The 17,943-nt window shown below is 32.9% G+C and overlaps 1 protein-coding gene across 1 annotated transcript in view; it reads right to left on the reverse strand.

Moving 5' to 3' along the window:
* LOC129231364 (protein Wnt-1-like) overlaps positions 1 to 17,943 on the reverse strand; it is a 141,646-nt gene that overhangs the window by 91,169 nt on the left and 32,534 nt on the right. Inside the window, exon 2 of the mRNA XM_054865659.1 lies at positions 4,286 to 4,542. Within this exon, the coding sequence (XP_054721634.1) occupies positions 4,286 to 4,542 (257 nt within the window). The remainder of the gene's footprint in view (positions 1 to 4,285; positions 4,543 to 17,943) is intronic.

Below are 17,943 nucleotides of genomic sequence, written 5' to 3' on the forward strand. Positions count from 1 at the left end.
AAACGAGCTGATGTGTGCATCACATGACTTTCTTTTACTCCAATTTAATGTCACTTCCCCATTACTGGCAATTTTAATGTGATTCAATAGTTTACTCTCTAAATATCACCAACAGTGGCCAAATTGAAACAGATTTTTAAAACAATCGCCAAATTTGTCGCCAAGTTGGCGACAAGACTTGGCAACCAAAAGACTGGAGATATATCGCCAAGTGTCCGACAAATTATAACACCACTTGAGTTTACATCGAAATTAACAATGATTTCTCCCCAAAAAGGTGCAAAAGACCCCGTTAGAAACACCCGAATGCAACCAAAAGAGGAGTTGCACAACTAGACCCCACTAGGAGTTTACGTAACAAATTTTAATTTTCTAGGACATACCGTTCTTGAGTTATGCGACATACATACGCACACGTACAGATGTCACGAGAGAACTCGTTTTAATTAACTCGGGAAACGTCAAAATGGATATTTTGGGCGTCTATACGTTCTTAGGTATACATACACCTGTCTTCGGGTGGAAAAAAAAAACTTCAACATTCATTCGGGAGTGAGCAAAATGGAAATTAAGGTCGATTTTTGAGTGAAAATTTTTTCGCGAATACAATACTTCCTTTTTTGTAGAAGGAAGCAAAAAGAACGTTAAAAACCAGGTTTAAAATTCCTTCCGTTGAGCATGGATGTTTTTCACGGGTCAGTTAGTATATATATATATATAGTTAACTCTCGATAACTCAAAGTCCTAAGGGACCGGCTATAGTTATTGGTACTAGTTATTGGTACTTCGAGTTACGGGACACAACAGTCTTAAGAGTTTGGAACTCGATGAAAACTTTGAAATAAAGGAATATTCGGGTTATCGAGATTCGACTGTGTTTGTGTGTGTTATCGTCGGTCGTGATTTTATTTCACGGTCCCTCCCCCTTTCCCAGAAGAAAACTTATGATCTAACAATGCGCATGAAGACAACAGAAACTTTTTAAAACTGTCATCGGAAATTTTAATATCATTAATTTTAATATCATCGAAAAAAGTTTCGACAACGCACAGTGACTAGTAAAATAGTGAAAACGTAACATTTTCTTACAAATTCTAGAAAATTGACTAGCCTCGAAAAAGTATTTTTGCTAATGTAGTCAAAACAAAGGAAGCCAACTTGACCCTTTCTCAGAAAATGCGTTGTTTCTTCCTTCCTCACTGACATCGGGCGTGATGCAGGGATAGGTGAGATCCAGCAACAACGAAGTTAGGAAGGAGAACACCCCAATTAAGGTCAAAATTGAAGCAAGGGGAGCCATTTTCCGCTATCGGCACACCTATTTGATATCGTTCGATGGATTTTATGGGCAAGAGCTTTTACCGGCTTCGTCCGAGGGTTGTAAATAATCTGCCATTGTCACAACGTTTTGTTTGTGGAGCGATCCGCTCAGCCTTTATTGCCAATTTCCTCCATCTTTTACGACTTTATGCGACGCGATAAAAACCTTCACTCGCCGAACATAAACCGGTGGAGTTGGGTGCAGTAAAACTTTTACTTCTCGTATAAAATTAAGTCAATGCTTTTATCGGACGAGTCATAAAAATTACGAAATTTGAAAAGTGCTAATCGATAGTTTTAATTGCTTACGGTGGAGGCCCAAACACACGTTGTTGGAGTAACTGAAGGTGGTCCCGGAAATGATTCCAGAACTTGAGACCTCGATCTTGGAAGGCAAAATATTGATACTGCCTGAAAAGGTCACTCGAGTTCACAGACACTTAACAGCTCTGGCCGTGATCAAAAGAAACTTGTGGTTTAATGAAACTTGATTTCATACCTTTTTCTCGTTAGCAATTCTTTATAGATTTTGCACTTAAGTGTTTAAATGATGCAGTGTAAAAAACTCAGCTAAACTTCAATACGAAGGGCATGCAGATTTACAAACATGCAGAAATTTATTCTGTAGTACAACATGCACAGAAAAATTCAGACGAAATTGTTTGAACTAAAAGCTTTGTTGTTTTAAGCAAAACATTAACGTTCGTTCAAATGTTCCCAAGAGTTCACTTCTCTACAGACACTCAACAAACTTGACCGTGATGAAAAGAACGTTTCATGACTTCACGAAACCTTATTACATAGATTTTGCGCTTAAGTGCTTATATATATTATATTTCTAATAAGGTTCGTTAAACTCACACATAAAGCGGTGCTGTCCGCAGTGTGTCTATGAACTTGATTTAGATATCAAATCTGTACCTCAGAGCCAGAAAGACGTAAGTCACGTTATGATAACTACACAGGAAACAGTAAAACTTCTCTCTGGCGCATGCAAAGGATGGGACGCGCGCTCTTTTAATCCCGGTAAAAAAACTGATAAGGATTAGTTTTTAAGAATTGCGTTTACATGCGGCTTCTACATACTATGCACTATTGAGCGGAAAATGGCAGTTTTTGCACTTACGCAATCTGGCTCTGAGGTACAAAAATGTAGAAATGTTTTTATTGTAATTGCGATATGAAGCTCATTAATAAATCGCACTTATGTCTAAAAGTAAATTTTACCATCGAAATTTACAAAATTTATAGTTTTAGCAGTAAACAAGCAGATAAATGAGGCAGTGAGAAGCTAAGGGATGCAAGTGGACATTTTCAAGTTTTTAAGTAGAACGCGTATAAAGATTAAGTCTTAGGTAGGCTTTCATTGATTTTTTTTCTAAATCATGCTATACAGCAGCACTTACCATTGCTACTAGTACTATCTCTTGCCCCAAGACAGAGGAGGGGTTTACTTATCATTTGTACTGGTTATCTCCAAATTTTTAATTTTGCCACTTGCATCCCTTTGCTTCTCACTACCTCAAATAACGTTTTTATTTGCACAGGACTAGATTTTTAATCTAGGGTCATTTAATATCCCCGCTCGTCTTAACGTCATTATCGGTAACAAGTAAGTACGTTTATATATATATATATATATATATATATATATTTTGGCTTAAAAGTCTCAAACCCCGGAACATCGTATCATTTACTTTATTTCGGAGATATTTCATAATTTTAATAGATATATTCTTGATATCTTTTTCTATATTTTAACTTTTAAGGACTATTATGGGACATATCTCCTACGTTTAAGTTTATTTTTCAAACAATCAAATGCAATTAATTAGCATCTTTTAATGTAATTGAAAAATCAGAGTACTTACAACACCCAGAAATTTTTTTGTGTAAGAAATTTAAAGTATATATATACACAGGGGCGTACCTAGCATGGGTGACACCCGAGGCAATAATGTGAGGTGTCACCCTCCCCCCCCCCCCTAGAAACATACACACAAAAAAAAAGTTTTAATGTTCTATGCAAACATGAAATTGAAATTCATAAAATTCTCAGAAACATCTACATTTGTGTTACAACGGAATTTTAACTGGGCTAATGTACAAAAGTTAATTTTCAGTAACAACTAAAATTTGAGTTATAACGAAATTTTAAGTGGGCTAATGTAAAAAAGACAAATAAAAACTATGAACTCGTTTTGTATAACTTGCCCCAGACGCATATGTGAAGGGCCGTCGCGAGGGCCAAAAAAAGGGGGGGGGGAGTGTATGAAATGGATGGCCAATTAATTATTTCAAACGTATCTCAAACACAATGAAAGATAATGGGATTCAGTTTTTGGTTCAAGAGGAAGTCACTACTAGGTCTAAGTATTGACAATATGAACATAATAGTGAGTATAACTTTCACTCCATGATGTGGAGTGGGGGAAAGGAGAGTTCGGGGGTTTCTCCCCCGGAAAATGCTCAAATTTGTAGTCTTAAAAATGTATTTTAGCTTTATGTTTCTCAAAAACTCGCCATTCTACTTTGGGTGTTACTCCCCCCCCCCCCTCCCCACACGGATAACACCCGGGGAAAACCGCCCTCTCCCGCTCGCTGTAGCGATGCCACTGATCTATATATATTGAAAACAACTTCAATATTCTACTTCAAATCTCATGGTGATTGAAGAGTTAAGAAACTAAAACTAAGCTTGATAAAATGGTAATCATTGTTGACGTAGCTTAAAATATTAAATGCAACCAAGAAATTATTACAGTGGGATTGACAAAAATATGAATTATCAAAATTATTTTTTGGTCTTATTGAGCGTTGATCTTATTCGGAATATTTCTTGGTAGCAGTACCAACCAGGAACATCCTGGTTAGCTCACGTCTTATAGACCTAAAAACCGATCCAGCTATTAATACCGCACGTGAAAGCCGTAGTTTATAAAAATATAAATAATTCATTACTCACGAACATCGATAACTCCTCCAAATACATTACTGGTGTTGCTATACGTTGTGCAGTTCCACCTGTTCATACGAAATTGATGTTGGCATTCATCAATGCCCATCTTTGCACCTTTTCCAACTGTCTGTAAAACATTGGGACTCAATCCACATAGCTCCCGTTGTCTGTCTACTAAATAATTTAACTTTCTGCAATAGTTCTGATAAGTTGTTGGTTTCAATTCCAGGCTAGTCTGATAAGCAGCTGGCATTCCTAATAGCCTGAAAAAAATCAAGATATTTTAGTAAAAATACGCAGTTGTCACTGTACCACAAAAAGTAACTTTTACTAAAAGCTATAAAGTTGGCTATTTGCTATGGCGTCATGTTCAATTAGCATAAATTTATTTTGCATGATTTATTAATGTGATATTTTCACGTTTATCACTTGTTCAATATAATTTCACCCGTAACACAATTTTATCAAACAAATAAGCGAAGTGCTTTTTGTTTTCTTATTGGGGCTACAATATAAGTACTAAATAAATATGTCAGTATAATGTACTTATCTAATGTGCTTATTGCTAATCTTACTTGATTTAATAAAATTTAATTACGAAAGTGAAAGTATTTTTTGCCTTCAGAAAGCAACAACATGTAATTTTATCTTGTGCAATAGAGGACAGTCTAGTTCTAACATTTTCCTATTGTTAGTATTGAACCTAAAACGCGTTTCTTCAACTATCTCGAAAACTGATTTCTACAAATACTGCCATTCACCTGTCCACGGCAGTATTTATGAGGTATGAACTTTCTGAAATCATTCTCGTACTGAAAAAAATAATGATTTGTACGTGATGCTGTTGTAACTGTACGATCTACCGGCTACCGCAACACGTAAAAATCGGTATTTTTAAAACTTTTGTTTTTAGAAAGACAATACTTTGCATAATACCACATAAAAGTTCCTGATATTTAAGTACATACTATAATTAAAAACCAAAGTTTAAAGTTTCGCGAATAAAGTGGAAAATATATCTTCGCCTCAGAGCAACAGAAGGATATCTTACAGTGGTTTAGGATTAGATATCTTACGGTTGCTCTGAGGCGACGATGTATGTAAAAATGTCACTTCCGTGCAAATGAATATAGCAAAATATATATAATATTGTGTTATATTGTAACATTTTACATTTTCCACTGTGTTACTGCGAATCAGTTCCTGTTTATTTTGGCACTAGATAACAATCAAAACTCGGTGATGCGTAACAAGCTCGCATCTTTTGAGGGATGTTCTTCAATAGCACGCTTCTAAAGTTCTTAAGTGCTCCTTTTATCTCCACATTCTCCATTTCGAACGCAGTGTTGAAAGGGTTATCATATTACCATGACTTTTTTTGATTAAGAGAAAAAGAAAGGGAAATCTTTCTTCTCCAACTGGGAACATTGAATAACAAATTAGAGCCATTGATATTTTGTTACAACCACAAATGATTCAAAAATATAGCAAATATATAATTTGATCTCAAGTTTCCTTTTTATTTTTAGAATAGTGTAAAGTTCTTTTACTTTGACTAAATATTTTTTCATGATTTCTTCAATGAGAATATACTTTTTTTACGTATTAATTTTAATCATATTTTCTTATCATTTTTGAACTCCCTTGATGTTTTTTTGTTTGATAAAAAATGTGTGCTTGCTTTTTCCACTTCCTCGTAAAAATAAAATAAATAAAGACAAAATGAAAAACAAAGAAAGCGAGAACATAAAAACAAGCAAAATATCCATATCGAACGTAACCCAGTTCAAACATTATGGAAGAGCCCCTTTTACTTAAGTTAAATCTAAAAAAATAATTAATTTGTGTTAGTGAACTGAGAAAAGGAAAAATGATTTGATCAAAGCATAATTTTGCTTGTCGGGCAGCTTAGAGTCTTAGGGGCACACACAGGCAGAATCGACATTTTATCGGTTTGGCAAATTAAAAAAGCGGGAAACTTGAAGTTAAAATTAAAAATTTGTTATTTTCCGTCTAAAAAAATAAACACGTAAAAACGGAACAATTGAGCACATACAAATGTAAAAAGTATGTTGATTTCTAAAAATTATGAAATGCTTATATAATTGATATTCATTTATTCTCATGCGAAATGTAAGTCACCTGACGGCCAATGAAAACAAAGCAGGCAATAATTTACGGGGGGAGGGGATGAGAAATTGAAGAGGGAAAGGGAAAGAGAGGGTTAGGATGTGGGTGGTGATACATCTTTTTTTAGTAAATGTTTGTGTTTGTTTAATCATTCTATCAGTTCAGAAGTGACAATATTAATAACAGCAGCGAGGAAATTTTTATCGGTTGTAGCTTCTGATCAACTGATTTCTTCAATCAATTCTGAATCAATTTGGTGGAATTTTTCTGATAAACTTTACGAAAAGAACTCTTGATGTTGAGCAACGTTTCTTGCAATCATATGTTTGTTGAACAGTTAGAAAATATAATATTGTTGTATTTAAATTCAAAGCTTTTTATCCATAAACCAGCATGACTAGAAATTTTAAAAATGCTCGAAAAAATTAAGCTAGGGTATAAAGGATGCCTTGAAACTGTCTTTTCGAATGTGATTCCAAAAAAATACATCGATTTCGAATGTAATTCAAGTGATTATTTTCTGACATAATAATTTTAAGGGGATTTTATCACTATTGTTATTCTTATTATTGTTATTCTTATTGGCACTAGTTTGTTGGATACCTTGATGTCTGTTGAATTGTGAGAACACTTGTAAAAGTGACTGTCTCTCGTACTAAGACAATTATTATAACCAATTGAATATGTATGAAATAATAGAGACCCGAACACTATAAAAATAAACAAAGGGAAAATTATATAAATTTAGGAAAAGTTGGCTTGTTCAAGATCTCGACTATCGTCGTGATTTATTTTTGACTAAGCAATTTTTTGAGACACATGGATAGACAAGTACTAAAACTTGGAAAAAAGAAAGTACGTTTTACATAAATACAAGTAATTTTAAATCTGTCAATATTTCCAGAAAAAATATAAATAATTTTAAAATGTCCAAAAAAGTATTTATAACTTTATTTAGTTTCGTTCTTTATGTTCAGCTTTAGTAAACATAAAATTCTAGCTCCGGTATCAAATGATCCAGTAAATTATAAAAGGGTCTAATTTATTTTTAGTAGCAACCTTTCCAGTATGTTTTAAAACGATCGAATTGATTTTTAGTAGCAATTGATCCAGTGAATTAAAAACGGTCTAATTATGATTAATATTTATTTTTTATAGTAAAAATTTTAATTGAATAGAGTAAAAATTTGAAAATGTTTAATTTTAAATTAACAAAAATAACTCATTGTTTTGGTTTAGAGCCATTAAGATAACATTTGAGTTTATTTGATAATAGCAGTCATAGCACTTACACAGGTTAAAATTTAATCTCATTTTCGAAACGCACTTTTAAAATTCTCGTTCAAACTTTCCCAATAAGTTACTAATTGCACGTACTTCTTTTATGATTTCAATAAATATAGTTTTCGCGTAATAAAATCCATTTCATTTTATTCATGTGTCTACACGTTTATTTATTTCTTTGAAACGTTCAGAAACAAATCGAATTATATTTTACCGTTTTTTTGTCAGTTTCGTTTTTATTCAGGAATATCTCTTTTTTACTGATACAGATATTATGATTCTCTACCAAGAAGCACAATTCAGTTTTAAAATTCCACGCGGACAAAGATGTATCAAGTTATGATTTCATACAGAACGTAAAAATTCCTAGCCTCAGCGGTGAAAGGTAAATTCCATTTCATTGAAATATCCTAAAGAAATCACAGACATTTTTATCTCAACTGTTGCAAACCATAATAGTGTCTCTCAACTTGAATGACTGTTCTTATTATTTACAATGACAGTTCAATTTAAAAGACCTATAAAATGCCTTCATGGCATCCTAGTCATAACAATCCTTTAGACCATGCATGTGATATTGCCTAGCAAATGCATTTTAAGAGCCCATTAATACTCTTGCCAGACCCCGACCGCAGTATTTTTCTGAATCCAGAGTTATAAACCCAGTAGCCATATTTCAAAAAGAATTACACCCCTGTCGAAAGGGAAACACTCATGCGTTTGCACTTCAACTCTGGAGCATCGCTACAGAGAGACAACATTCCTGGAGTGCCAAACTGTATCCTCCTTTGCTGCATCAAGAGGTTAGTAGCCACAATCCTCGCCAACGAGCGGGAGTGCAAACAGTCAAGAAAAGTCATAAAACTCGCCCTCGCAGCTATAAATTAGAAATGAAAAAATGGAACCGAGTGGGCAACGTGGGAAATGTCATCATCTCCAACCACTGAAAAGCACGTTGGGCTCCGATTTTGTACTCTAAATGGCTCACTGAATCTTCACAGATATGATTAATAAAGCCCGGTAGGCAATTCAAATCTAGACGCTTTAATATCATTAATGTTGCTCAAAATGGGAATTCCTTCCTTAACTTTCGTCAAATGGTTTCGTTTAATGCTGACGTGTACCGTTAGGGAATTGAAATATTTGATTGCTCATTTTGTCACCTTTTAAGAATACATTTTAGCAACAACGACGAAAAGCGTTTGATGCATTTTATCCAAATTCATGCGTTAAAAATTTAAAATTATTTTTCCTCCTCAACTTTAAATTTCACAAACTTTGATTCAATTTCACAAATCACAATTTCGCAAACCTTTGAATTGACTTTTTCATGCTGCTCGAAATGGAAATTAGTTCCTTAGTTATTTTCAAACAGTATCAAATATTTTACTAATTTGATGCTTATTTATTCGCATTGTAAAAATACATTTTAGCAACAACGACGAAAAGCATTTAATTCAGTTAGATCTTAGCTTAGCGTTGCATCCAAATTTATGCGAGAAAGTTAATTTCTTCACGTCAAGCTTCCGTTCCATAACCTTTCTAGACTACGACTGACCTAAGAATAGGAGGAGCTTTAAGTACACATTCTACAATAAACTAAACATAAAACTGAAATTAATTGACCTTTTACTTAAACTACTGATAAACAATGGACCAATAAATACTCCATAAAATACATTTCCAATTCAAAAGAGATGTATAAATGTATACTGAAAACCATTGTTTTATTATTAGCCTAATTGTTTCTACAAAAAATAATTACATTTGTTAAGTACACCCAAACCTCTTTTTTTTTTTTTGCGAACCTTTTTTGTGCGGTGTATGAAAATTTCAATCACATTGGGACTCAATTGACGATAATACTTATAAAACGAACAGACTTTTTTATGCGATTTTTTAATGCGGTTCCTATCCACCGCACAAAAAGAGGTTTGGGTGTAGTCATATAAAATGCATTGTAATTGGGTCATTCTCCAGAAAATGTAACTTTTGAACGCAATAAATGATCGTTTTGTAATCATTTTCTTATGTCAATGTTTTCCTTATGTATGTAAAATTTCGTTTCATTCTGACAACTCCTTCTTAGTGCGTCGGGTTTTTTTTATTTTTATTTTTTTTTTGTTATAGAATGTACTTGAAACACATTGGTTTTCCTCCAATGACAAAATAATAATGAGAAGAAGAAGATAGGCAATGTATGATTGGATGAAGAACTTGACGCGTTAACCACATTCATTCTAAAAAAAGTTTCTGAAAAAATAATTACAGAAGAATGATCTAAAACTTCGTATTATCTACCTTTAGAAAGAGTAAGAAAATAGTGAGAAGAGAGTTTTAAATCCTTTATATGCAGTAAAAACTGATTTATGGCAGGGTATTCAAAGAACTTATTTAGAAGCAAATCAACAAAAAACAATCCTTCAAAATATGTATTTCACAATACCTATAAAAAGGCCTAATAAGAGATTTGAAAAGTGTTGTACGACATTTCTTTGAAATGGATACCAAAAAAAAAAAAAAAAGTAGTTCTCCACAGATCCTCAAGTTTGTAAATTGCACGATCTCTGTCATGTAGATCAATTACTCCGTATACAAGGAACTGCTGTAACGATACCCATTTTCTAGAATTCTTAGTAATACCCAAGCTATGACCCCAAAGTTTTCCAAGGTTTTTCCGTAACTGGGTTGAAAAACATGTTTCTACAATTTTGTTTGGCAATATAAAAAAAATAAATAACTAGAACAGCCATTATTGACAAAAACAAACAGACAAAAATTTTACCACAGTAACTTTCGGTGTTAACTGACATCAATGAGATGCAAATTACGACCTACTCCGAACCTTTGCTGGTTTTGCTATCCTAAGCCACAATAAATACCTATTTAAAAGATACTTTTCACGATTCTGTTCATTTTCACTGCCTACTACTTTGACGTTTATAACATCGATGAAGATATAAATTACGACTACCTCCTACGTTTCTGCTAATGTTTTAAACAGCAGTGTGGATCCCGAGGGAGATAGACATGCACCAATCTCACTGAAGAACTGTTAAATCTCAGCGAGTAATCACAGTGCTTCCGGGTTACTTACCGCGTTATCTCTAAAAGGATCAGTTTTTTCAAGTTTATTTTAGCATGGCATTTTGTAGTCTTAGCTCAGCAGCTTGCAGCAGTAGATCTGTTGCAACTCCTTGACTAATAATCCGTATCGTATCACAGAAACACTAATAGAAATAATGTGGGCTGTATTGGTGATGATAATAAAGACCAGAGCATATTCCTGATAACATCACTCTTCTTCTAGTTGAACTATCGACACTGGAAAATCGATCATCAGAAAGAAAAACAAACTTTTTTTCCCTTCAAGAAGCAAACTGTTTTACTGAAAGAACGAGTTTGTTTAAAAATTTGAATACAGAGTTGTTGGGTTATTATCTGTTGGTTAATTATTTAAAATCTAATGACGAACTGGAAAGTTTAGCTCATTTTTTAATACATTGGAGTATTAGGATTAGTTATAGTTTTTGCTAAAGTTCTTCTAAATATTTTACAATACATTAATACAACTTATGTGTATTAATATAGTAATTAGACAGAATCGTTAACACATATCAATCTATTAACTTTGAATGCTTATGGAATATGGTGTGTTTTACACAAATTTCAAACTCGTATATATCAGTTTAAAGATAATTTAATACTGAGTTAAATACAAATTTAAATACACAGCATGCCTCCCTTTAACCTGCAAAACATCTATTTTTGCAACCTCTATTTACATGCAGCAACAAGAATGTTCAAAATGAGGTGCAGAATTCAGATATTAAAAGTTTGAAACGAAAGAAAAATTATGAAAAATCGCGAAATCTAACTTTTTATACCTTCTCCAAGTTTCCACATTACATTTAGGGAAATAATTGAAAAATAGTACTAACATAGTTTGAAACATTTGCGACAAAAGTTCAAGGGGGCTCAAAATTAGTAGGGAGCGTGCAGAAGGGAAGATTGTTACCTATCTCTCTTTCAAAAGAATGACATGTTGTGAAATCAAGATAAAATATTTTTATTTTTCATTGCCTTTGAAAAATAAATGCAAATATTATGCGATGATACGTATAAGTACACTGCAAAATCTCGTACAATTTGAAAAAACGCTCTCTATGCACACATGTAATTTCAAACAATTGTTAGCTGCTGTATTCCTCCCCCTCCCCCATCCCAAAAGGTGTAATTGACTACTGGTGTGAAGTGCTGTGAGTCACAGAACGCTGCGTTTTATATCGCGGTGTATATTGGTGGTACTGTCAACTTTTTGTGAGTGAATTGTTTTTTGATTCTTGTGATTTCTAAAGGCAATGTACTCGTAGAGGATTTGGGAACCATACAAAAAGTTAGATTTCGTATTTTTTAACTTTTTTTGTGTGCTATAAACTTTTGATATCTTAACTCTGGTTTTATTTTCACCATTTTTGCAATTGGAAGTAGGCATCTAGGACTAATGGTCGCGAAAATAGAGGTCTTGCAGAATAAACGAGAACACGCGTATATTTGTTTCAACGCAGACAGTTTACTATGATGCAAGGCACAGACAGCACAAGACAGAATGTAATTTGGATAACAAAGGTACAGAAACCCTCAGGGTACCGGTGGGAGTCGAACCCACGCTCTCCGGCATACGAAACAAACATTTCCACACTAGTCCTAAATTCAAATATTTGTCATAAAAAAGGAAATTATAATTTGATCACATAAGCAACCATCTTCTTTCTATAGAACAAAAGCTCAATAATAACTTTTTCCCAATAGAAAGAATGATTTTTAGCTATGATGGCAGGTTATTATCATTTGATTGGCTATCTAAACAAGAACCCAGTGTCCGAACCCATAACGCGAGACTCACAGACAATTCGCAAAGCAAGTGTTTTTACCGCTGGGCCACTAAGGCTGGTTTTTGTTTCCCTAATAACAGTTTACCAGCTCTGGTCTTTACGCATGTGCTTGGAATTCTACACAAACCATAGTGCAAGGTTCCTCCCACAATTTTGAGTTTTTAAAACAATGATGCTACACATTTCAGAATTCGTGTAACACAATAAAACTGGTAATGTTATACTATATATTTTTTTTACAGTGTATAGCTCTGTATACACTAAGTAACTTCCTATTGACCATTGATTTCTTCTTATGTACTACGACTAAAAGCAATATAATATGCTTATGGGCCGGTGATTCATCTATTATTCATCTAAACATTTCAATAAGTTTTGAATACTCTAAAAAAATTAAGATATTAGTATTAATTTAAATGCTAATTTTTGTACTTTACACTAGTGGTAAAAAACCAGCTAATAATTTCTTTAGTGCTGTAATGCTAAAAATAAAATTCCTTTTTGATATTTTTCGTGCAGTAAAAACGCATAAAGACAATGTACATTATCATCAAAAGCTCTTAAGTGATGCAGAGAAAACAACTTTATTTCTATGTTGCTACGTAAACTTGTCATATCGTGTTTCTCAACTGGCACCAGAGCTTAATTTCTAACAAAAAAGAGTCTATGAACTTATTTTAATGTTCGATTCGTCTGAATTCCACCCATAATAATAAAATTCACATAAAATTGAAAAGACGGGTGAGAGCTGAGCTACCCGTTAGCTCCCATGCAAATTAAGCCTTACCTAACACAGAAACACATACCATTCAAATGAACTTTTTCATCATTCTGAAATAAGCTGAACTATGAATTTGATTGGTATCTATTTTCTTCAGAAATAGTGACATATTTCTATGAACTATCTATGGACTTTTAATATTGAGGGTTATTTTAATGACACAAAGTAAAGTTGCTTTTGGCACAGCAACTTGCAAAACTTGTAAATTGAGATACAACTCTTTTAACGCTTGAAAAATAAATATGTAATTTTGTTTGAAGAAGCGAATTTAAATGCTTTACGATATAACTGCAAGTTCGACTAAGTTATCACAATAACTGGGGTTATAAAATCTTTTGTTAATCTAATAATTAAAAAATTACCACTGTTACTACTTATTTTAAAACATTAAGTACCGTCAATGTTTTTTTACAGTATAAACAGTGTCTACTAATTTTCAAACTATTCTATATATTCAAATGAGGGTTATTAGTTTTGATGGACTAGTGGACAACATACTTTTGACAACACAGATCCAATTTCGTTCGTACACTTTTTGTACTCCTACACGCAAAAAAAAAAAAAAAAAAAAAAACTGAAAATTGGTGCTATGCTTGTTTAGTACGTATTTATTAACAATAGACACTAAACACTAATTCGTTGATAACATTAATCTAACACTAATTCGTTGATAAATAAGACAATTGGAAAACTCAATGTATATTGACCCATTATTTCAATGTTAAATTAAGCTCTCAGTGTTATTAAGCTTTAGGAAATGACGTCAGTTTTGAGACCACTATTTCAAAGTTGCCCGTAATGAAACTCTCATTGCCAAAGAAAAAAAAGTCTTATCATCGAAAGTTCTCCTGTACTAATCTTCCTGTACATGGTACTCCTGTACTAATTCTACTGTACTAATTAATCATTAGGATTCTATAAATCTGTGAAATATACAAAAATGATGTACGTTTTTCGTATATGATCTTTTCATACTGAGATTTCAACTGACACATAAATTATACCATTTCAAAAGCTTTTCCTTTTTCATACCTAACGACCTTACTTAACAGGCGACTAAAAGCTCTATCGAGACACCTGAAAGAACACTTATTGTTGTTTGAAAAAGGCTTCGATCGGCGGTTTGGGTGTCCGACGGAGATACGAGACTTACAGCTACAGCCAAGCTAACAAGTTCGACAACTGAACATTTTGCTTGAAAATTTAAAAATATGTTCGAAAATTTGCTTAAACGTATAGATACTCTAAACCGATGCAATCAAGAACAAACGGAAAATGATCTCTAAAAACTTTTTTTTTTTCCTTTTTTGACAAAATACCAGCCGATCATGCATAGAACTAAAGGAAACTTAAAATTGTTTGATTTGCGAAATGCTTGAACTTAATAATTCACAACAGTATAGTTCACAAAATGATTTTTGAGAAGTAACTGTCGGCAGCAATAACTATGGTAGAGAAAGGACTTTCCATTGTTCAGGAAGAAGTTCTCGAAAAAATGTAATTTTTCTGAGTTGCTTATAATTAATTATTGACGCTCCTTTACGCATACTTTGTCCTGAACTTCTGAAGTTTAGCCAGCAAACTATGAAGTGAATAAAATTCAGAAGAGAATCCGCGCGGTGAACTGAAAACTTTACGTGAAACCTCGTGCAGGACTTGAATATTTGAGTTACTATCAATAACGGGAATCGATTTTTTAAATTCTTTTAGCCTTGTTTACACTTGATAGTTACTATTACAGTGACGAAATATTTATACTCTAGTGAAAAAAAATCATTGTTAAATTGAATTGAATGAAAGGTGTGATTAAAGAATCATAAAAGGGAAACGCAATTCAAAACATGCCTTCTGACCTCCACACATAAATCAAACCTATTGGAGAGACGAGAGACCGAGATACCTGTTGGTGCAGATAGTATTCTATTTACCATTGGTAATGGTTATCTAATTAGGTTTAGCATATTTTTTGTATTTGAAAATTACAAGGAAACACACATGATGACAGTTAAAATAGTTGACGATCTATTGTACGAACCTCTTAATTTGAGGACACTCCCACAGATCAAAGTTATTAAAGAGATCTTAACATATACATGCAGATAATACTCTACTTAACATTATGAACGGGTATCTATTTGGTTTAGCATATTTTTTGTATTGAAAAATTACAAGGAAAAAAAAACAATGTCAATTGAAACAGTTGACACTCGATGGTACGAACCTCTTAATTTGCAAACCCTAACATTTCATCAACACCTTACCAGGCCCAAAATGTCTTTCATTGAAACAATAATATTCGATTTTATGAACTTTTCATGGTCCCAAATAGTTCGTTAAGTCGAGCGTCAACTACCACGTTAAAGCTGTAATTTTCGAAGTCGGGTATAAATTCTGGGGGAAGAGTCTGCAAGTCGGGAACTTTGTTTGCGTTATTAACTGCTTCATAGTTATTTCTGTCCAAAGTATTTTTAACCTTAAATGTTGCTGTTAATTCACTCAAAAATGACAAGAAATTACTCTTAGTGCTCATTGAAACAAAGAAGCATACAATAACATATCAAATCACGTCAATGACCTTTACTATCAAACTGTCATGATGCTCATAAAAAAGGGAAAAGTTCACAAATCTATTCAGATCTTAGCGCAAGATAAACGATATATTTGAAAACTGTGCTCAGATTTATGAGGTTGTTCATTAATTATAGATGATTTATCGGATCCGAATTCTAAACGTCTAAACTTGAGAAATATTTGGTCCAAAACATTGCGATATGTTGTGTATGGATCCAATGTAAACATTATTTCAAGACTCTCTCTTTTTGCAAAGCTTAGCTTTTTCAAATTGATTGATAATATGATGAAAAATTGTTTACATGATATGATGCTTTGTTTCACCATATAAGATCAAATTATGCATAAATTTAGATAAAGCAATATCAGTAAGGCACAAATTAACAAAATTGTTCAGCTGATACGCAGATTTATCTCACAATACAGGTATGAATTGTATGCAAAGCAAAGGTGACGTTTGTTTAGTAGAGTGCAAAATAACAAATGTACACCGCGTGCTTTTTTTTTTCAAATATGGAAATTAGTAATACTTCTGGAAACGAGTCGCAAAGATGAAGGCTAATTTAAAAAAAATTGAGAAGTAAAGGAGAAAAGAGAAAGATAAAATTGCAATCAAGTTTTTCGAAGCTTCCGAAAAAACGTTTGTCGGAATGAAAAATTATACTTTTATACGGAATTAATAGAATTATACTTTTTTCTGAGTTTCACTTAAGTGAAAACCAAATGCATTCCAAATTAAAAATTGTCACAGTGACATTATATATTGCAATTTGTAAATATATTAGACACATATTTACAATTTGTTTTGTGACATTCTAGTTAAGGGAACCGGGACGTTTTATACGTTCAAAAAATTGATTTTTCAATTTTAGCTGCATAAAATAAGACACACTTCTCCAATTCCAAAAATGTATGTATTGTGTGGGTATCGAATTCCGAAAGCTAATTAATTTACTTTTTAAAATGTAAACAAAAAAGCCACGCCCCTTTTTAAGGGATGGTATCTGAATTGAATGTTGACACAAACTAATGTTTTCTTTCATCAAATATTTCATGATCCAGTTACTTTTACTTTTTATTCTATTTATATAACGTAAACTTAGAAAATGCTTCGGCGCAAGCAGTTTGGGAAGCGTATCGCATGCTTACCAGCATTGTCAAGGTCAACACGTTTTCCCTTTTTTCAGAAAACACATTTTTTTAAACTTTAGGTACGCTTACATAAAATTCATATCAATGTATGATTATGAAACTTTGTATTATAACATATACAAGCATTTTGCATGTGTTAAACATATTTTTATTTTTGTTTAGGTACTATTGTATTTTTAGGAGGCTAATTTTAGCGAAAAATATCGTACTTTTTCGGGATTTTATGAAATACTATATTTTAACATTTTTTGTGGTTTTTTAATTTGAAGGTAACTGAAAACTAATAGGATCACTGTAATTTGTGACCTTTTGCCTGTATAGTATTGAAGTTTAGAGTGATTTAATTCAGAATTGTTTTTGCTAAGCGTACCTATTTGCAGTCATAAATTTTCAAATTATCGTGCAACTATATATTTTCTATTTACTATTCAAAAATATATTCTTTAAGGAAAAAAACTATTTTTACTGGTTTATGATGAGAAGATTACATTCTTTTTATACAAAATAGTTGTTAAGTCACACTTGATTTTAAAACGAATAAACACCTTGTGATTTGCAACTAAAAATTTGACTCTTTTCGTTGCCGAGAACGTCCCGGTTCCCTTAAGCGAGATGACCTTTAACTACTTTGTCCAAGCACCGATCGTATGAAGCGAAAGGGTGTTTTGCTGATTTGCTCAAATGCTACTTAACAACATATTTTTCTTTACCATTCCATCGATTTTCTCGCGGCTTTCTACTGTATAAGTTTACAGTGTTTTTAATCAATGGCTATTGTTTTCCAGTCAATTATTGACAGGGCCGACGAGAGGGAATGTCAGTGCAGTCAGAAACTAGGAGCCCAGTCGATG

This window comes from Uloborus diversus, chromosome 10, assembly GCF_026930045.1.
Source record: "Uloborus diversus isolate 005 chromosome 10, Udiv.v.3.1, whole genome shotgun sequence".
NCBI classification, from domain to species: Eukaryota; Metazoa; Arthropoda; class Arachnida; order Araneae; family Uloboridae; genus Uloborus; species Uloborus diversus.